Source organism: Antedon mediterranea, chromosome 1 (assembly GCF_964355755.1).
Source record: "Antedon mediterranea chromosome 1, ecAntMedi1.1, whole genome shotgun sequence".
NCBI lineage: Eukaryota > Metazoa > Echinodermata > Crinoidea > Comatulida > Antedonidae > Antedon > Antedon mediterranea.
The window spans coordinates 29314622-29337736 of NC_092670.1; the positions used below are offsets into that span (position 1 = coordinate 29314622).

Genomic DNA, 23115 nt, shown 5'->3' on the forward strand with positions numbered 1-23115 from the left:
TTTTTTTCATGTCGACGTTAGTCGACGCTATCATCGTTAATCATTAAAAGTTCAACGACGATCGTTTGAAAACGATCAAGTTGAAATTTTAACGATAGCGCGAACATTTGAATTCTAGCGTTGAACGTTAGAGTTGAAACTCCTGTCTTCTTTCTCGACGTCGTCGTAACACGCAAAAATGAATAGAGGACTCCCCTGCTTCTAGCAGTAGCTAGCTCACAGTGTAGGAGACGTGGGCCTAGGCATACTAATATCTCTATAGTGATGGTTCTTCGTTCTCAGTAGTTCTCAAAGTACCTTTTCCTGTAAATCGTTAAAATTTCAATGTTTACGTAGAAAATCGCCGATTATTGTTAACGATAGCGTCGAATAACGTCGACAGGAAAACAGGCTTTAATCAACGTCGTTTTGGTTGCATTACCTAAGTAGCTCGCTTCAAAAATTCTCTTGTAGACGTTTCTAAGCCTAGCTTACGGTAGTTAGGCAGAATAGAATAGAATTGGCACAATCCATCCCCAAATTGAGGAAGACTTGGTATTTTCGCTGAAAAGATATGGTTCTTTTATTTGTTTACCGTTTCACGCAATCGATCTAAGTGGTTGTATTACACCACAATATGAAAATATCAATCCGTGCGCGATGCATGTTGGGATTTATAGCGGGCCGCTAAAATCATTCGATTTTTGACCATTTAAAGATGATAAAAATGTTGCAATAGGTCCATATAGTATTTATTTTTACATAATATGTAGTGTGTGACCTTAAATTAGGTAAAAAAATGTAGGTCTAGTGTCTTTTAAACTATTTTTTCCCCTTCTCTCAAATGCTGGCGACTGGGAGAAGATCTAGATATCCTGTCGTGTTCCTCCCCCCCCCCCCCCCCCTATCAAAGGTATGGTCAAGATTGGAATTAAATTAGTTAAATATGTATAGTCCCTTGAAACACAAAAAATGAAGGTCAAAAGATTCTAAATTTAAATTGGCCATATCAAAGTAATATTAAAGTAATTCACTTTAAGTCGAAAATTCGAGCCAAAGACACCAAGTTTACGTAATTAACAGATAAATTAATTTGATTACATTTCGTCTGGAAAATCGTCGCAAACAATAGTAAATTTCAAACAATGAGTATGCATTATGCATGATGCTAATTAGGATTGTTTACAACTCCTCATGGTTGAGAAGGTGTTTTCACACAGATAGCGGGGAAGTTTTATGATTATGCATACAGAGTAGCCAAACAAGCATGTTGCATTATGTTGATCGAAAACTTTGACTGGAAGTCAAAGTTATTTTTTGAACAAAAAAACGTCTGTATTTCAGTTAAATTATTTTTTTTTTCGACTAATTTTTGGTGAAAATTGATAACTATTATGATACTTCAAAATGACCAACTTTTGTTCAAAATATTTAAAAAAAAAATTTTGTTGGAATTAGTCAAAGGGACAATACATCTTTAGGACAAATACCATACCTTCTTTCATCTCCTTCTGTCCTCCCTACCAAATAAAATTAAACAGTATTTTACCAATTATTCATATTAACATATTCAGCCAGTTACAAAGCCACACAATATTGTTATAAATTATTTGCTTTGTCCTTAATTTGATTAATAGACCTATGCATTTCTTCAAATCTCTAATCAGATTTTACACTTGAAATTAATTAATTACTACTGTTATTATTAGTGATAAGAAGATGCTATTCACGCTCTAATATTTTCAGTGTATATGGGATAGAATGAAAAAGATTGATAATGATTTTCATAGGTTAGAAAATTGGAAAATAGATATATATTTCTTTTATTCCTGTCCACTCAGGCAGCGCTTGCCTGATATCTATCTTGTCCAAGTACCTTCACTTGCACTGATGAGGCTAGTGTTGCCCGAAAGCTCTGCTAACTTTTCTGGATGTTTTAATTTATCATTTTGATTTAGCTTTTCGCTTTTTTTTTGGTATCTCCATTGAGATCCAGCCACTGATACCCACAGCATTGTCATTTTTTCAGTATTTTGCCTTTGGATTTATATATATATATAAACACATCAGGCACAGAACATTAATTCTAAACCGCCCGGTGATATACTAAAATTTAATTAATTAATTTGAAACGATAAAGATGAGGAAGTCTGTGAGAATGAGAAAAAGTCCCCCCAACCGAGATTCGAACCCGAGACCTTCTGCTTGATTTGCAGATGTCCTAACCATTAGACCACTGAGGCTTTTATGGTATTGTTCAAACTCGATTGGATAGCGACTATTTAAAACTCTCGGGTGGTACGGCGGAAAAGCACTATAGTCCCTCAATTGTACGCATGCGCACCAGAGATCAAATTTATATGCCCTCATCTTTCAGTATTTTATTCACGAAGCGGGATCTCCGAAGAGATACTTTTATATATATAAACACATCAGGCACAGAACATTAAAATTCTAAACCGCCTGGTGATATACTGAAATTTAATTAATTTGAAACGATAAAGATGAGGAAATCTGTGAGAATGAGAAAAACCCGATCTTTCTGCTTGAAATTGTATTGACATGGTTGCAAGGTGTCTTTATTGTTGAACCAGCCTAGTTCTTTTTGGATCTGACATAGATTTTCCAAAGTAGATGGTATTAGTTTTCTATTAAGAAAATAACTTTTTTCTACTTTATGTTGAACTAAAACCTTTATCAAACCAGGTACTTAAAACACATTTATGAATTGTGATCTGTCTGATTAGAAGATGTGATTGAAGCTATTTTGTTAATTTTGTCTCTAGATTGAAATAAGATTATGTCATTTCAACTTCTTGCTGTTTTTATTTCCACACAAAAGTTTTCCTTTTTCCTTAACAAATACTAATAAATGTTGGCCAGATTGCCTAAAAGGCATGCCATATTATGATAAAGTTATTGCAATGCTTACTAGAAAACGAAAAGGAACTTCATAATTGCACTTTACATTCTGAATATTAATTGAATTGAAATGGTTTCAATTCAGCCCACTCCAGCAGTTATAATAATGGTAAAATTATCCAGTAGGTATTACGTATTTGCATCTCAACTTGAATTTATTTACAATTGATTTTTATAAAATAAACCATAAATAAAACTAAAACTCAAACATGGCCTTTTATTAGCAATCTGTATATAATAAACAATTCATTATTGCATCTATTGTCTTTTTTCTGTTGCTAATATTATTCTAATTGAATGCTATTGATTTGTCTGAATTAAACCGGAAATGATCTACTATTGTTCTAGGTGTTTTTCATATTGTAATTATCACTGAATTCAAAATTTTGTATCATGGTCAATTATCAAAATATGCTTTAGTTGCAAATATTTTGATTATTTTATCAGTATTTTTCTGTGAATGTTTATAATAAGAATAAACTTACTGTAATCATGGAGGAAAAGGTTAAGTTGATATCATAATGTTTTTATTGTTCTTTTTATGTAAAAAAAAACCAAAGCCCTAAAAGGAAGGCTATACAGTATATCATCTATAAATTTGCACTGCTACATGGCTCTCATAAAACCTTTATCACCTCAAAATATCCAATTCATTTATTCAAGAGACAATTTGAATCTTCCTTTAATCTTTTGCATATTCATAGTCTTGTCATACCATGATAACTGATCTGAATTAATATTAGAATTTCAATATTATTTACAATTTGATACTACTACTACCATCTCTTGCTAATTTTATGGAAAATGGTATTGAAATTCTAGGTAGCAATCATGTGACTAGAAAATTTAGGATGACATGATTTATATATTTAATATCCAAAAGAAGCTCTATTTTACCATAGTGAACTGGTTAGGACTGGCGGCTCGCAATTTCTTAACATACTACAAATGTTTTGTAACCTCTCTTTATCAACAAGAGCATTGATATATTGTGTAAAATTATTTTTTCGCACCGCTGCTCTAGCCAGCTATGTCCCAGGAGGACATATTCATTAATAAGCTGTTTCATAGCAGTAGCTTTAGTATCTAAGGCTGACAGTTTTGCGAATTTGTAAACTCGACTATAATTTATAGGCCCCAGCTGCTGGACCCAAAAAACGTCTGGGAAAAGAGAGTATAGGAGGGCTCACGGTTAAACGATTTTGAATTCTCGTCCTTTGATTGGTTGACGCGAATCAACAGACTGAAAGACACATTGAAGTTCAAAATTGACCATTTTTAAATGCCATTTTTGAATTAGTAGATTAATATTTGTTGGCAAATAATACAGTGTTGGAAAGGTACACATGTCTTCTTTCAAATGCTGTGTATACAATTAACTAGTGAAAAAATGGGCATTTGATTCATAATTAAAGAACTATCTGTGATTTGTATATATTTTTGCGATTAAATGTGTTCAAAAACATTATTAATATGAAAAATAATAATCTAATATAATACATTAAGACCACATAAATTACAACACATATTCTCTGCCAAAGCACAGTGAAGTTTTTATAAAATTAAATATATTGTTAATCGCAATTAGAATGAATAAATAATTTCTTTATAATCTAGCATTTTTGTATACAAGGATCAACACAGGCGTAGTAGTGCGTATTGCGTAGGGCATATCTGATTGGTCCATTGCTTCCCCCATCTTGTTGGTTCCCTCTCCATGGAGAATATCTTTTTGAACTGCGATAACATTGCAGTTTACCATCTAGCCTTCGGCTATATAAAATATCATTGGTAATACACAGAATATTTTGTATCATAGCTAGATTTACCTATCAAGAAAATACAATTTTTCACATCTCCACATTAATTCATCATGTAAAAACTCAAGATTTTTGCAACATAGAATGTTCAATTAGCATTCAGAAATAAGTATTGACCTTCAGAAAAAACATTGATATGAAAATTTAAAGAAATAATTGATTAATGGTAAAGCTGGTAGAAAATGTCTTGATGGACAAGTACCTTGAAGACATCCATTAATATGATTTATTCTGCCATTATTTTCAAGTTTTCTTATATTCCTGATATAACATCAAAGAAGAAATTAACAATATGTTCTCATTTCAAAAGCTAACATGTGTTATGGAAAAAATTGTTTATTTTAATTTTCAGCCGACTCTTCACAAGCCAAGTCGAACACGAGAGGATCGGGAACGATTTATGGAGTACTTAAAAAAGTCGCATCCGGATGATGTTCCACTCCAACATCCAAAAGTAAGTCATGTGTTAACTGATACTTGACGACACCTGTCTAAATCTCTATACACTATCAAACTTTATGTGGCAAAAAAAATGTGATGTGCCCTTATATGGATATGATGATGTCATATTACTACCATATTTGAGCACATCACACTTTTTTGTCAAACTAGTCTGATAGTGTAGACAGAGATTAACATTTCATTCTGCAGTAAAGTTTTATTTTAAATTTACCAAAGAGCCAATTCAATCACAGCTCAAAAGGTGAGTCACCATGAAGAGATAACACATGATATGGCTGCATTACATCTCCTATCATACATTTTGCTGAGTGTATGAACAAAATATTCTGATATATGTGGTTCTAATCTTCATGTTATGTCCTTATTTTATATACTAAACAATATTTTGAAACAATTACACCGCTAATAAAAATAGCTATCTCTCAGAAGTACTGGAGAGATAGAAAACAACCATAATTGGGAAAGGTGTATTTGGTTTTTAATATGATCCTTAAAATTATCATAGCACTAACTGCCTCAAAATATTTGAAGATGATACTTTATCTTTGCCAATTTCCCATCGATCCCAGGAGTATTTTGATTATAGTATCACAAGATAACCACCTAACGAACGTGTCCAATATAAACATTCTAACTAGAAGATTCATCATCAGGTTTTCTGCACATGCTCACACAAGGATAATTTAAATCTAGAGAATTAATTTATGAATTGAGATTCAAATAATCATTGATAATAGAATTCTTATTTTATGAAATTACAATTTCAATAGATTTAATTAGCAGTGGCGAATCCAGACGGGGGCGCACCCTCCGCACGCCCCCTATAAATCTGGATAACAAAAAAATTATCCTACCATAAGGGAAAAAAAATTAGGAAAAAAAGCGTAAAAATAAAAAAGAGTAAAGTACTTTCACTTTTGATTAAAATACATTGTTACTACTTCTTAGTAGAGGTCACCATTGCTGTTGCTGTCTGTAAATTTCTAAGAGTTGCGAAATGAATTGCCTATTTTCACCTGAAACGCATCTTGGTCCCTTGATGTAACGTGATATTGAATCTTACCCATAACCGGGGCACGAACGATTTGTACCAAGGACACCGCCATACAATTGCGTAGGCCTACCTATTGTTTAGATCGCTGGCAGTCAGCAAGCATAAATAAAAGTGTATATACGTCAAAAATGGAACGCCGTGGTTACCTACAGATCATCATCATAGAGGATATGTTAATAATATAGTACATTAACTGTGGTAACTGTGTACTGTAGTAGTATACATAATAGCAAACAATTTTTTTTCTAGGCCACCCACCCAACTGTGTCAATACCTATTTATATTTATTTAATTTCTTCAATAAATTGATGTAAATAAATATTAAATTTGCGGGGCTTCACCTAGAACGCAACGCAATCAAAACAAAATACAGTACTGAGTGAATGAAATCGGCAACAAAATGTTGGGTGTCACGAAAGCTCAGACCACGAAAGCTCAGACCCCCTAAGACCTAAGATCACGAAAGCTAAGACCCAACACCTAAGATTACAAATACTAAGATATACTACAGATTAAAAACAATACTTGTTTATCCATACATAATTTTAGACACAGTAGGTTTCATTTATTACCATAAATATAATTTAATACTACCGCAAAACATAGATAAACTCACATTATTTTCGCCCGTTGAGTAAATGTATATTTTTTCTTTACAACAAACAAACTTGACGGGTTGTTTGTTGGTATATATTTACTCCATTGTGTTGGTTCAGAGAGAGGATGTTTTTCTTACGCACCTGCCTTTCTTGTATTTTGACTCCAAATTTGTTGACTAACTTTATCCTGAACACCACACTTTAAAATTAGGACTTATAAGTACTGTACTTTCAGAAGGAGAAACACATAATAACAAATAAATAAATCCTTTAAATTGATGATTTTACATATGTGTTTCTTTGTATACTGTAATGTAACTCCTCGAGCTCCCACCATGCTCAATGTTTTTGTTTCCATGGAGCGCCAAAAGAGCAACAATAATAGTACAAACTACAAGCATAAAAACAGAAAGAAAACGAAACAAAAAAACTTATCATGATTTTTAAATTAAAATTTATTTGCCAGTATTTATTTCTTCGTACTTGCATGATTATACTATTATCATTACAATTTTCATTTTACATTGTTCCATCCACACACTGTAGATGGACTCCACAGAGTTTTCAGCCCTCTATATAATTTTTGCTCTTTTGACGTTCCATAGAAACAAAAACATTGAACATGGGGTAGGCCTGTCACGATAAATATGGTCCGGGGCCAAAATCGGTCCGGCCGGACCAGTTTTGGCTCTAAAATTGTGGCCAAAAGCAGTCCGCCACTGCCAAAATCGGTCCGGGCTTTTCTTCTGTCGATTTTAATTGAATTACTAGGCCTATGATGCTGTTTTAAATTGTTTATGGCTATAAAAATATCCCATGATATATATTAGTAAGTTATCTTGTCGGATAAATACTATAAATAAATGTATTTTATCTAAAAACATGACTTAGGTGTTCACTCATATTTCGGCCTGCCACACACTCACATGAACGGGTATGAGACGCTGATATTGCCAGCTAGATTTGATTTATGATTGAGGCCTTTTTCCTTTTCCTCAGCCTAATCAATATTGGATAATTTTTTTCTAATAATTGTATTGAATTGATATATTGATTGATTAACCATAAATAATTAATAAATTAAATTGTTTTTAACATCATGGGGAAACGAAGATGTTAAAAAAGAACAAAATGGATTAAAAACAGGCAGAGATACATATTGTATACAAAAAGCCTAACAATTAGTACTTATTATTGATGAGTTACTACTAATAATGATAATAAAAAAACAGGCTTAATTTATAATATTAAAATAACAAATAAAACCCCATAGTTTTCAATATAATGACTAATCATGGCCTTTTTTTTTAATGATATATACATTATGACTCATATTGCGCACCATATATTTGTAAGACCGGACCATATTTGGCGGCCAAAAACAGTCCTACTGCCCGGACCAATTTTATCCAGGCCGGACCAGTTTTGGCGGCCAAAATTGGTCCGGCCGGACAGGTTTTGGCAGCCATAAATGGTCCCCCGGACTGATTTTGGCAGCCATAAATGGTCCCCCGGACTGATTTTGGCCCGGACTGATTTTGGCGTGACAGGCCTACTGTAGTACTGTAGGCTATTCATTTTGTGTGCGAGAAAAACGTCTGTAAAATCATCAATTTAAAAATGTATTTGTTACTTTTTATGTGATTCTTTTTCATGAAAGTGCCAATTCTAAGGTGTGGTATTCAGAATAAATGTTGGGAGTTAAAATACAAGGCAGGTGCGAAAGATAAATATTTGTAATCTTAGGTGGTGTTGGGTCTTAGCTTTTGTGATCTTAGGTCTTAGGGGGTCTGAGCTTTCGTGACACCCACAAAATGTTATATCGTCGTTCAAAATGAGTTTCAATCAAAAACTCTTTTGAATCAGCATAGCTTATAAATGTCAAAGGCCGATATTTTTTTTTTTTTTTTTTTCATTTATAAAAAATTTTTCGAAAAGGCAAATTTAAAAGAAAGTATGAAATAAATCTTAACAAACTTTAAAAATTAGTTAGGTAGGATGGTTAGTATGACTGTTTTCTCATATGTTTTGATTTTAATTGGTTATTCCACTGCTGTTACCCATTATGTTTTTATTTAATAAAGATTACTTTCTATTACTTACAAATTTGTATAAAAATAAATTATTTAAAGGTACAGTACATTTTATTAAAGGTACATATCGTTAAGTTACTACTACTGATAAATCCTAGTAATATCTGTATATTAAAGTTAGTGTCTTGTTACATAAGGTATAATCATTCAATCTGTACTAAAATAATAACAATTATAATTAGGCATAAAATATTTAAAAATGAAATGTAAAATTATATATTCATGAGTTAAACATCGCAGCATCTTAATTGTATGTTAAATGATTCCACAGTCAATTAGCCTAATTAACATTGATTATTTAAATCATTACAATGTGAGCATGGCTACTTAAATAAGAATTTCATTAAGACTCTCACTAACAATATGCATACAATTGCCATTCAAAATGTTACATAATAAGGATAAAATATTTGCACAAGTCAGACCATTATATAGATCAATATAAAAATAATTACCAATTAATTCATTATAAAATAATTTATTTAAAGAATATTTTATATTTAGAAAATTGCAGACATTTTCTACAGAATAGAGCAAAATTCAGTAATTTTTCAAATGATAACAAACAAAATATCAGATTAATTTTTTACTGTTTATATCACATTAAATTTTTTAAACAATTTTTAAATTTTATTTTATTTTAAATATTGTTTTTCGAAGATGCTTAATATTTTTTTATGTATGAACTTCCATATATCTATACTATATATTTTTATACTTCAATCTAACTCAAAGCGAAGTTTAATGCAGTTGAATTTGATATGAAATTTGATTATGCATTTATATAAGAAGATTACATAATTAATATAGAAATTAAGTGAAAAATATGCAATGGAATGCATTTTGATGTATTGATGCTGTACACGATCATCATCATTATTTTAAAAGCTCCTGTTTTTTTGTAACATAGTCTAGCTAATCATCAATGGTAATCTCCCTTCTTCCAATAAATAGCCAGGAATATTTTATAGCAGACATACATAGTGAGCCACTTTGGAATAAACAAGCATATTGTAACGGCCTTGCAGTTCCGTGTATCATATATTCAGTAGATATTGTATTGAATTGATCCAACAATATGTGTGATACAACTTGGTGATGCTGCTGCTTCTACTGTTTAACACCCATTTCATTGATTGTGGGAAAACCTGTGTGATTAGTTGAAACACCATCAGTTGTGTGAATAGCTTCGTACGTTGAGATCTGCAGCCCTGTGAACCGTAAGATCACACATCATTGCTATGCGGAGAGGTTATGTTGGTTTTCCTTAAGTAGTACACGTTCAATGGTGGATATTTAAATTGACGGCAAAAATGTCATATGGTTTTGTAGTTCACCGCTGTTTGGTTATTCTGAATACTGGCCTATAATCATGAGAAGGCATTACCAATGATTTGAGTATATTGACAAGCAAGCTTGTGACTATTACAAGAGTATTTTCATCAATTGTTTGACCTCACCTGGAAAATATATATATATTTTTTAAATACTGAGTACCGGTAAGTGTTACACATTATTCCATAGAGCTTCAAAGAATTTCTGTTTTTACTTAGCATACTGTTAGGCTTTAAGTTGTACTCGGCAACACATCAATCTGAAGAATTAATGAGCACGAACAAAAATATATTTTTTGATAGGAAGTTAAGACTTGACTCTATAGAAGGCCAGGTGTAGATTGTATCAATATTCATATTGACGGAAGAAAAAAATAGATATATTAAAAAAAATCTTTTTTTCTCAAATAAACAATTCAAATACAGTATTTGTATGTTGATAGAAAAAAAAAAAAAATTATATTTAAAATATAGATTTCTTATTTACACAGGTTAGTAATGGTACTTATTTGAAATGGTAAAATAAAAATGTTTACTTTCAGACAGTACTGTTCTTAGATGAAACGTACTAATACAAAATATATATTGTTTTCTTTCGTATTTACACAGGGATAATTTGATTTTGGTAATTTATATTTTCAGAATTTAATACTTAAGGTTTTTTTTTCAAAATTTATACCAAGACAATATATATATATATACAGACTAATTAGAACATTTTCATAAAGGTGTTTAAAATAATAATAACGCAGTGAAAATAATGTAGTAGTAGACTATTCTTGCAATAAGGTTTAAATTCATATTCTATTTTAATTAAATATCTTCGGTATGCATTTGAAATCAATATGAACAGATTGAAACAGAATATATTGCATTACATTAACAAAGCACACATTTTCCTATTACTCTACACGTATAATATAAACACAAATTTATAATTTATGCTGTAGCAAGTTTATTTTAAATATGATCTCTGGTGGGTGTATGTAAAATGGAAAGGAGTGCTTCTTCTTTGTATACTGCCTGACCTCTTCATTACCAGGACCATAATCAATAATAAGAGGATGTGTTCAAATAGTGTACTAATTTCTTAATCATGCATGTACACAGGACCAATGATCCCTATGTCCCATCCTTCGGATGTGGAAATAAGAGTTCAAAGCAATATGGCACTGACAGATCTCAAACATGCCTCTCGCATGCTAGTCGGATATCTTTTACCATTAAGCTATATTGCCTTCTCCACCATACCACATTACATAATGCCAATTGGATTATGTTTCCACATCATGCACAGCCTAACTACCATTTTTACACTTTTACCTATCTTATCATCTTTGTCAATGGCTTAGTTGATTTTATTTTTAATGGTGACTTTATGTCAACTTAAAAGAGAAAAAGAAAATGCTTTTTAGATCTATCATATGTTAATAATTCTACCTGCTACGATTTTCATATATTCTATTAATTTTAGTCACAAATGTTTAAATTTATCTATCTTGTCTTAAATAGAATTAATTAAAACCCCAAAACTCATACTGTAAATTCAGTGAAAATTATCAAAATTATCTACATTATATTTTCAGTTACCATAGTAAATCTACAGATTGTTATTCTTAAAAAATGAATCATTTTTCTACCTACCTTTAAACCTGTCTTGGATGCTTTAAATCTATTATAATTATAGAAAGTTATTTTTTTGTCAATTAACAGATAAAAAAAGGATGTAAAAATAAAAATAACATAAGTGTACTCCAAAAATAGCTTGCAACCAAATCAAGAATTTTAATGTTAAGAATGTCTGTAAAAAAAATGTTTGTATCCTGTTTGAAAGTTGTTTACTTTGCTCTTAATTAAAAATTTTTTTTTTTTTTTGGAAACTCTATTGTGAAATGCTTATAATCTTTCATTACTATCCTCCTTGTCAAGGGGGTTAATAAAATGAATTTGGAAATAAGGTCGTAATTATCATATTTGATTTTACTGAATATTATTAAGAAGTAGAATAGTTACTGAATCCAGGTTCGAATATCTGATATAAATATTATCATATATAGTATCAGGTAGACTCTATGATGTAACACAATACACTAATTAATATTACAATTTTAATTAAAAACTTAAACTTGAATGAAAAGAAGCCATAATATTCTGATTACAGTTTCAATTACATGTGTAAAACAATGAGACTTGATTACATACATTTTGTAAGTAAACCATTAAGAGCTTTTGAAATAACACATTCATTTGAAATAAAGTCATAAAATTCTAGATATGTAAAATTGAAGCATTATTCGAGTTTAATACTAAAATTACACCCATATTCGGGGAATACCAATATTAATGACACACTTTAAATTGGTTCCTAAGGTATACCCTTATACTCTACTGTAACATAAATGTTAATTTTTATTATGTCTTTCTGTATTTTATTAATATATCATGTAACATCTGTCATATGACATAATTGAAGCATTATTCGAGTTTAATACTAAAATTACACCCATATTCAGGGAATACCAATATTAATGACACACTTTAAATTGGTTCCTAAGGTATACCCTTATACTCTACTGTAACATAAATGTTAATTTTTATTATGTCTTTCTGTATTTTATTAATATATCATGTAACATCTGTCATATGTGTACATTTTTTTTATTATAAAAAATAAAGTTATTAACCAGATTTTGAATGTCTTGTTTAAATACTAAGTGACAATTATATTCTTGATCTGTTAAAAAATTCTGAATTCTGCTTTATTACTCATATGTCTAGGTAAATTTCGAACCCTTGCAATATAATGCTTGGGGCTTAACAATTGTAAGGGGAAATTAACCATGCAAGCATAATATTATTACATCAAGGTAGTACAGTACATCTTTTAATCGATTTCATGGAAATTACATTTAATTTTAAAATATTTAACATATTTAAATGATTGAAATCATGATTAAATGTTTAAACATTGTGTTTAAAGTGTCAATAGTCATTACAAATTTGTTATTAATTATTTTGGAAGAATGTTTTTTAATGCTAATGTTAAATGGGAATATTATTAGTGTAGTTATTTATCGTTAACAATATTTGTGCTGATAATTATGTGCAGAATGTTTATATTTTATACAAGTTTTATATGAATGATAAGTAGTTTTAATTTATTTATTTATAGATAATTGTTAACAAATGATCATTTTTAATATTTAGTTCAGTTCAAAAAACATTTATTTGTTCAACAATGGCATATTATTTTACAGTGTAATATATAGGTGTATATATAGGTAATAAGCCATCATTTTTTCCATATTTTTTGAATAATTTTACCCTTAAGCAGGTTATTTAAAACAAACACATTAATACAGTACATGGCAACATCTTTGAGTGGAAATAATGCATTACATCCTTTGATGTTCACATTGATTTTTCCATCAGACACTGCCGATTCGGCGACCTAACGTTGGAAATGGATTTCATGATGATATGGACACAAGGTCTGAGGCTGATGCTCAGCACGGATTTACTAGGAATTCTAACTATCGTGCAAGCCTACCAGTTCTAAGGAGACAAAATAATAAGTCAAGAGAAAAAACTATGGGTACGTTAATTGCTTTTTGATTCTCTTTAATTTTAAACAAGAGGTTATTGTGATTTTTATTTTATTGTATTGTTTAGTTTTAACAAGTGAAATGAAAGGAATGTATTGAATTTTGAAACACATATTTGTCTAAAGTACAGATATTTCACCAGCTAAGCAGACACTTGTTGTACCTAAACTTAAAATGATTATATAAAATGGGGTCCTAAACTGCCGCAATCTTTTTGACTGACCACATTTGGCGTGCTTACACCTTTTGACGTGTTTCAACAATAATCCCCTATAAGCTAATCACTAAGTTATTACGTTAATGATCAATAATTGAATTGAACACTAATACCCTAACAATAGGTAGTTTTCAAAGCTTTTACACACAGATTGAACATGAGTATGAACGCGACACTTTTGTCGGGTACCCATCGAGTGCTCTTGATGGTACATTGCATTCCTATTGAGCAAGATTTTGTTTGAAAATGTGTCATTATAGTACAATCATTACTTTCACTTGTTAGTCATGTGGAACGTCATTGTTATTCTCATAGTGTTCATGTGATGTTATTGGTGTAATTTTATATCATTACCGTACTCATCATATTACCATTTTTTTCAACCATGTTTAAATGAGTGGCTAATCCAAACAGGCTAAATAGGCTGCTATTTAAAAAATGGTAATTAATTATGTAAATAGTTGTTCTGATCACAGATAGTGTAATGTTATTGATGATAGTAAATTATGATGATAATAGTGGTTGTGTTGATAATAATGGTAACAAAATGTATTGTTAACATTATCATCAACACCACACAATTTTCATTAACACCACTCCTGTATTATTATTATCATCAACAACAACATCACCACAGTTATCATTAACATTACCATCATTTTTGTAAACATTATCACATAAACCCCCAACCATCATTAATGTCATCAACTCCTCCATCATTATCATCAACATTATCAAACATTCACTCAAATCAAAAAGTCTCAATTATTGTCATTAACGCCTCAATCATTGTCACCAATATTTCCTGCATCATCCTAAATGCTACTGTTATTATCATCATTAACAACACCATCATTATTTTATTCAACACTACCATCAGCATTACCATGATTATTGTCATCAACATCATTATCATCAACATCACCATCATTATCTCCATCAACATCACCATAATTAACATCATAATCATCAACATCACCATAATTAACATCACCATCATCAACATCACCACTATCTCCATCAACATCACCATCTATCATCAACATCATTATCTCCATCAACATCACCATTAATAATCGCCATCATTGTCAACTATACTATAACTTATTATTATCATCATTAACCACGCCTATAATCATCAGTGATTCATCATTCTTATTAACCATTTAAATTTCAAATTTGGTACAAGGCATTGAGTCGCATTAAAATCCAATTAGGTTGCTTTTGATACCAAAGTCATTCTAGATTGATGATACTGCACTATAAAAAAACATTGCAATATTACCATACAGCTATTAATAATGCTATAATAGCTATTATTCGTTCTAATCTGCTACGGCTCCATAGCAACATATTCATCAATAAAAGATTTAAACATAATAAAAATAGTAATGCACATTTTTTAATAAAGTATGTCATGAAACCATAAGTACTGGTTTGTAAATTTAGATTTTTTATAATTTATTAGAATTAGAAAATTTTATTTATTAAAATAAAAAAATATTTGGAATTATTTATGATTTTTGTTTTGCACATGCAGTAAAGACAAAACTGTAGTAGTTGTTAGAATCACCTACTAACGTTTGTAATCAAACAAAATTTGTTGAAGGTTGAGCAAATTATTTCTACATTGAAAAAAAAATATTATAGTAAATCAAAATTGTTGATAAAATCATCTGAAGCGATCTTCTAACTTCATTTTGTTTTTTCTTTGGTGACTGATTAAGTTTTTTTTAAACTATACAACTTAATGTCAATTCAACAACAACAGCATCACCAGTTTTGATTATAATCACTTCTTTATGTATCAGTACCAAAGACATTCTTTTTTTCTGAAATAGTTTGATTCAATACATATAGCTTTCTGATTTTCTTGTTACACTTTTCTTAAACTTTAACCGTTGTAACTTGTAAAGTCATGTACATTTTTATCATAAAACTGACAGCATGCAAATATATAACATCCGCTTATTCATACTTTGCTCTCTGAATTCTAAGTAGAGCCTATAAAAATGTTGTAAAATGCTTGTGTAAAATTGGATTTTTCAAATTAAAATAATTCGAAATCAATAGTACATGTGTAGATGTGCTTCGTGCTATTGCTAATACTTGTTTTCTCAATATAATAAAACTTTAAATTTCATATTTGAACCTAAAAAAAATATACTTATCTAAACATAACAATATTTTCAAATGTTGACTTTTTCTAATTTTGTGCCACATCAAATACAAATCATTATAAAATGTTTTCCAGCAGCAAACATAAACACTATTCCAATATTTGCAATAAATACAATACAAAAGAATAAAATTCAATACTGTATTAAAATTTATTATCATATTATTTAAATAAATGTATTAATTTAAAACAACTAATAAAATAGTATAAATGAAAAATAAAATAATAATAAAATAATTTGTCTTTTTAGTAATTATGTCCCAATAAACTAATCATGAACTTGCTGTTGGACTATTTACATACAGTAGCTACTTTAAATTAACAAATAGTCTTCATTATTAAAAGGTTCTGTCTTCAAATGATGATTTTCAGCAAAGATGCATGTTACGTAGATCTGGCAAAATATTGGTTTATTCAGCTACCGTAAATAATGAGTTCACTATCTCGAGGTGCTTTTGTTATTGAACTGTTTAAATGAAAACGTAAATATAGAACATGATGTCTGAAGCAAGAGGACCTAAGAGGATTTTCATATTCTGCTTCTCACTCATTAAAGCTACTGTAATTTTAGCATCAAATTTAAAACTTTTGTTTTTAAAATATGCCACAGTTTGACTGTCCCTTTAATATAATTAAACAGATTTATTTTATATCCTCCCATAATATTTCTATAGTGCCAGTCAGTAAATATGCAGTTACTCAAATACAAGCTTTTATTGATGATTTATCAATTATATATTATAAATCAATTAGTTTTAGAAATTATTAACAATGTTTGTAGGTTACCATTAAAATTGCAGTCATGTAGAATGTTTATTTTGAATACTTATATTTTTATTTTAATAAATAAAAAATTCAGTTTTATTGATTTATTTTGTTTTCATTATTTACAATTTATATTCAAATTGTTAATTGAAGTATATTTTATCATCACAATTAATTTCACTGTATATTAATTGAATATCAAGGTGACATTTTGTAATTGTAAACTTTTTATACTATAGCTTTATAATATATTGTCTTCTTAATTAATCTTCATTCTAATAAAAGCAGATCAATATTATGTTCACATCCGACATGGTTACCATATTTAAACCATTTACAATATCCATGCAAGTAAAACTAAAACATAACTGATAATTATTATTATTTTAAAAACCAATCAAATATTTATTCTTTCACACCTGTTATACTTTAATGGTGTTGGTCTTATCGTTTAGATTTTACCCTCATTGCGTAGCGTTGTTTGATTTTAAAATTTAATATGAATGTTAAAGCTACAGTACACACTTTTCTATCAAGATATTATGACTCACCTATATTGAATGTGAAATTCAATTTTATGAAATAAAAATGTGTCTTATAGGCTTTTATTTGAACTATCGATATTCATATATTAACAGATCATACAATTTGTATAAAAGCGGAATACACAATAAGAGGCAAATCTGAGTATGTTTAGTGCAAATATTTTAAGTACTATTTTCCATACATGGTATATAATCTAAGTATAGTTAATAAATTTATAGTTTTTATTCTGGCCTAGATACTATATTCAATTCCACAGCGATATAAAAAGTTGGAACATTCAACAACTACAGGACAAAAATAGAAAGTGATTTTTTTGGTTACTGTATACATCAAAAAGAAAAACTGGGTATCTTTTGCAATAATGGTTGTACAGACAAGTCTAAAGTAATAATTCTTTTCTTGGAAATATTATTATGCTGTGAGTTTTAAATTATCATTTAAAATTTAAATTTTACTAATTATCATAGGAAATGCCTTAAAGAAAGTGTATGCTATTATAATTAATTAGTATTGAAACTAAAATGGCTAGTGTGTACCATGACATTTGAGATTCATGTAGCTTATTTCATAACTCTTTTTATGGCTGTATTATTACCATAATGCAAATTGCAAAACGGACTACTTTAAACAAATTATACTGTAGTCTTTGTCGTGTCACAAAATTAGTATCTCATCTTTAAATATTACCTAAACTAGCTTTTGTTCTTTGGAGCAAATTCAAGTAAATGTGAACAAAAAACTTGCATATCAGCATAAAGTAAAGAACACCCTATTGAATTGGTTTCCATGGTGATTTGAACATTCATTTTTTTTACCTAGGAATTGGATATTTTCCAAATGCATGATAATTTTATAGCATTATAGTTTTGTTGCAAAAAATTTATATTCAATAACAGTAAGGATACAAATGTGTTAATTAATAACATGTTCAATTTTTGCTGTTCATATTGAACCATATTTTTAAACCCTCTTCAACTGCAGAGAAGAGTGTCAACTATCAGCACACCAGATTATAATAAGGTACCGTATACTTGGGGTCGACCTATACTCCGGAAAATACGGTAGTATGTGCACACAGTTTGAATAGAATATTAAATATTAAAAAGCGATTAAGCTGTCATACATACTATGCAAGTTTCATGGAAACTAAAACAAAATGCAAAATCTAATAATTAATTGTGAATATTGGCTTCATTCAAAATGAATGCATGAATAATAGAAATTTAAATATTCATGAGTTAAAATTGTAGTTGTTCGTTCCACGTAATGAAAGAAGACATTACAATGAACATCAATGTAACATAGAATGTCACATTTGTTACTGCCATTTTTCTACCTTGCTTTCACTATTAGATTTGTCTATTCCATTGGTTTAAAGATGAGAGATGTCTTTATGGCTATATTTTGTAGAAGTAACAATTATATATAAATTGTTTTATACTTTATATCTCCATTTCTATTGAGCAAGAAAATATGATTTAAGAACTGAATTTTGAACGAATTGGTGTTTTCAGACAAAAAAATAAATACGGTTTTAAAAAATCATTTGATGTCAGTTGTTGTGATCTCGGTTTTAAGGAAAATGAAAAATAATGAGTTTTTCTCACAAAAGTTGGGCAGGCTAAAAATTGTCTAGGGCAAAGTATCAAATTTTGGACATTGCTTGCCCAAAACACAACCTGATTTTTGTAAAAATTCTGTGAGCTCTGGCTGTATGTCTACACAAATATATTCTGTGAGCTCTGGCTGTATGTCTACACAAATATATTCTGTGAGCTCTGGCTGTATGTCTACACAAATATATTCTGTGAGCTCTGGCTGTATGTCTACACAAATATATTCTGTGAGCTCTGGCTATATGTCTACACAAATATATCCAAAACTTCTTGTTTGTTACCTTACAACTGTACTGACTGTTATTCTCAGAAGTCGTTTATTGCTGTATTGATATTATTTACCTTAATTAAGAGTTAATGGGACGCTTCATTAGGCAATAAATTGATTGATACTGATTCTTATTATAAATCGTACCAATTTTGCTGTTGACTTCATATGATTTTTATTTAGTTTTTTTTAAATGTCACTGAATGCAAATAGAATGCTGTACTGATAGATAATTGGTATTCAACACTATAATTTATTTACTTTAATTAAAAGTAAAGGTAAGAGGTCATATCATATGAAGCGCACAATTATTTCTGGTCTTGTAATCAATTCTTGTGAGAATATCTTTATAAAATCTTTCACCATTCTTAAGAGGTCATTTTGTGTAAAACAGGGAGGGCTAGAACAACCCAAGGCGGATGTCCACATATCTGTGCTATTCATGGTCCTTCGTCATCATGGAGTTGTAGCTGGGTGGTTTAACATGCTTGCCTTTCAATCCAAAGGCACATGGTTTAATCCTGACCTATTGTCAATATAATGTATCCATCCTGTTATTGGAAAGCTATACTTGCTGTTGGACAGACATGTATGAAAAAGAGTATCATCATTTGTTCATCTTTTATTTTAATCAAGATAATAATTAATTATTAGGCAAAAGATGTTTTAGGGAGACTTTTTACTCACATTCACAATGTTTAAAATTTGGTATGACTGCAGTATAAACAACATATAAATATTCATAATTTCTGTTCACTTATTTGTTAATTCTTTCACATATACCCTTAAGACTACAATTATAACACATGTTGTAGCATCTCTGTTTGATATGCATATATATCATACCTCTGTACGATAATCATGCACATGTGACAAATAAGCTAAGCTTTCGGAAATATAGCAACAGAAATTTTAATGATGAGGAATTATTGAACAGATGTTAGTCACGATATCTACTCATTTATTTTTAATTATTTATCATGTTTGAAAATAATCCTCGTTTTGTATCTATAATAACTTGTTGATATTCTGCTAATTGACGACTTGTTATTTTGCCCTTTTCGTTCTAATTAGCAAACATGCATTTCATAATTTATTGGCCAGTGTGCTGTCATTGTTGAGAATTCGCTCAATTTATATTCAGCGTTTTATGACCGTATCGCCACAGGAGCAGAACAGATTGCCATGTTTGAAGAGAAATGTAGAATTGTACTGTTATATATGATGTACGTACAGTTGTGAACTAACATTGGATTATTATGCTCTATGATAAATATAACGGGACAATGTTGACGAATTTTAGTGAATATACACTATTAATTACCAAGTATAATTATTTTCATATTTCAAATACCGATTGTAATTTATCTTTTATAACACTATACACTATTTTGGTTTTAGTTCCTTCATGATCAAATTTATGTTAGATGGGAAGATGGGAAACAAAAGGCACCATACGTCCAGTAGTTTTCTACTTCCCCCTCCTTAGAATGTCTATTATATTCTCTTAGTTTAGATCAAACATACATACTCAAGTCCTTAAAAGGAATACAGTGATAACAGCTGATATTTTGCATTTAAAAACAAATGTTTGTTTGTTATCATCTTCTGACATTTTTCATCACAACTCCAAGATATTGTGATACAATTACAAACATAACCTTTACTTGTAATTTTCATTTTAATAATTAAATGATATGCACTCGGTCAAAATTGACATTGTTCAGGAAAGGAAAATTATTCTAGAGTAAAGTATATATATATATATTATTACGTATATAACATACAGTATATTTTATTTAGCATAAATGTATGCTTCAATAATGGTTGTTTTAATTTATATACTATAATACATACATAATAAATTAAGATACTAATACAACAATATGAATGAATTGATATAGTGTATGTAAACGTATGATAATAGGATTTGTCAATATACATGGTAACAGTGTCATTTTGAAACATTTAACTTTATCCCACCAGCACAATGATATAAATAAAAACAAAATTGCATATTTAATTTTTAATGAGTTCATTTCTTCTTTCAGGTTTAGTGTACTTACAGTACATGGGAGAAACTAAGCGTGGTCTATTGCCAAATGAAATAACAGGCCTAGATACTGTCAGGGCGCTCTTTGTCCGTGCTTTCCCGGGCAAACTTACGCTTGAAGCTCTTGAAAAGCCAGAGAGAAAAATATATATGCGAGATCCTGCAACTGAGATTTTTTATGAGCTTGAAAATTTGAGGTAAGACGTTATATACCTTTTCCTCATTCATTGAAATATAATGCAGCAATTTGCCAAAAGGTCAACTCATGTTTATTCTATACATTCATTTTCAACTTTTTTAGTCAGAATAATGAAAATGGAAATTATTTGAAATTAATTTTATCTGAAAAGGCATTGCCTCTCAGTCCTAGAATCTGAGTTTAATTCTGCCTCATGCTCAATACAATTGGCCAAAAAAGCCAATGCAAAGTTTATAGTGGGTTTATACGTGTTTAAGTGTCATTGAATTTTCTTTTTCATCCTTTAAACTGAACTCATCCTTAAAAAAAATGCCAGATATACAAGTTTTCGCTAGTTGTTTATTTTTGTTTGGAATTTGAGATAATAGACAAATTTAAATAAATTATAATAATAATGATAATTCAATTTCATATACATCTATTTTGTTTGTTTTGATATTAAAAGTAATACATTTGTTTCTAGTGACATTAAGGATCACGTTGTGTTAAAAGTACATGAACCAGGTGCTGGGGAGGATGCGCATTTAAGCACGCGATCGGCACCCGTTTCAGCTAGATCCACACCAAGTGATTTCAGTTTGTTCTCAGAACCAGAATTAGACTTTGAAAATTATGATAAACAAAGACAGAAATATCAAGTGATGTCGTCATTGACAACAGTTAAGGAGCAGTCAGGGAAAGGAAGACCAAATGTTCCTGGACCAATGATACATCATGGACCTATGCCTAATCGTGGTGGGTCGGATAATTACGCTCAGCTGAGTGGAACTCTAGATCAAAATGTAAGTATTTTTACTATGTGCTATTTTACATGAGAAATAATAATATGTCAATCGTATAGCAATCAGCACAGTTGAGTTTGACTTTGGGTGGAGAGAGACAAGCATACAGTAGTAAAGTGTCTTGCCTAAGGAGGATAGAAGCAATGCGGTTTTGAACTTTCGATTCTGCAATCAGAACATGTCCTACGCATGTTGTTTCATTGGTTGTCGCATGGATCTAGAAGCCACACGGTAGAGCAACTGAATGAAGCACATCCAAATGTTCCTGCATGTACACAATTAATTAACATGATGTAATTTTTTCCTAGGTCGTCACAAAATGAAAGATCCCTAATAATTACTGATTGATGACCCATCTGATTAAGCTCATTAAGCTCTTCTTTTTTTTTTTGAGTTTAATATATTTGGAAATATTTAGCTCATGTAGACAGTCTTTATTTGTCTTTGTTTTGTAGAAATTAAAAGCTGCACAAGGAAGAGTTGAGAAGCCACAGAATACAATACCAATGCAGACATCACAGCTACACCAGCGACCTAGCTCTGCAATGGGATATAGGGAACATCAAAGTAGATACGCTACACAGGTACTGTACACCCCACTACCACTAATTAAATGCAGTTT

At 30.1% G+C, this 23115-nt stretch overlaps 1 protein-coding gene and 1 long non-coding RNA gene across 13 annotated transcripts in view; one reads left to right on the forward strand and one right to left on the reverse strand.

Moving 5' to 3' along the window:
• Positions 1-23115, forward strand: part of LOC140063632 (coiled-coil domain-containing protein CG32809-like) — a 159100-nt gene that overhangs the window by 114932 nt on the left and 21053 nt on the right. For 10 of the 11 annotated variants that reach the window (XM_072110058.1, XM_072110059.1, XM_072110061.1 and 7 more), the window contains 5 exons: positions 5074-5175; positions 13696-13858; positions 21511-21709; positions 22175-22493; positions 22949-23077. In XM_072110058.1, the coding sequence (XP_071966159.1) occupies positions 5074-5175; positions 13696-13858; positions 21511-21709; positions 22175-22493; positions 22949-23077 (912 nt within the window). Of the gene's footprint in view, positions 1-5073; positions 5176-9735; positions 10429-13695; positions 13859-21510; positions 21710-22174; positions 22494-22948; positions 23078-23115 lie in introns of those variants that run through there. The other variant, XM_072110062.1, reaches the window with a different exon arrangement.
• The window catches only part of LOC140063636 (uncharacterized), a 478535-nt gene that overhangs the window by 60856 nt on the left and 394564 nt on the right, over positions 1-23115 (reverse strand). The window lies entirely within an intron of this gene.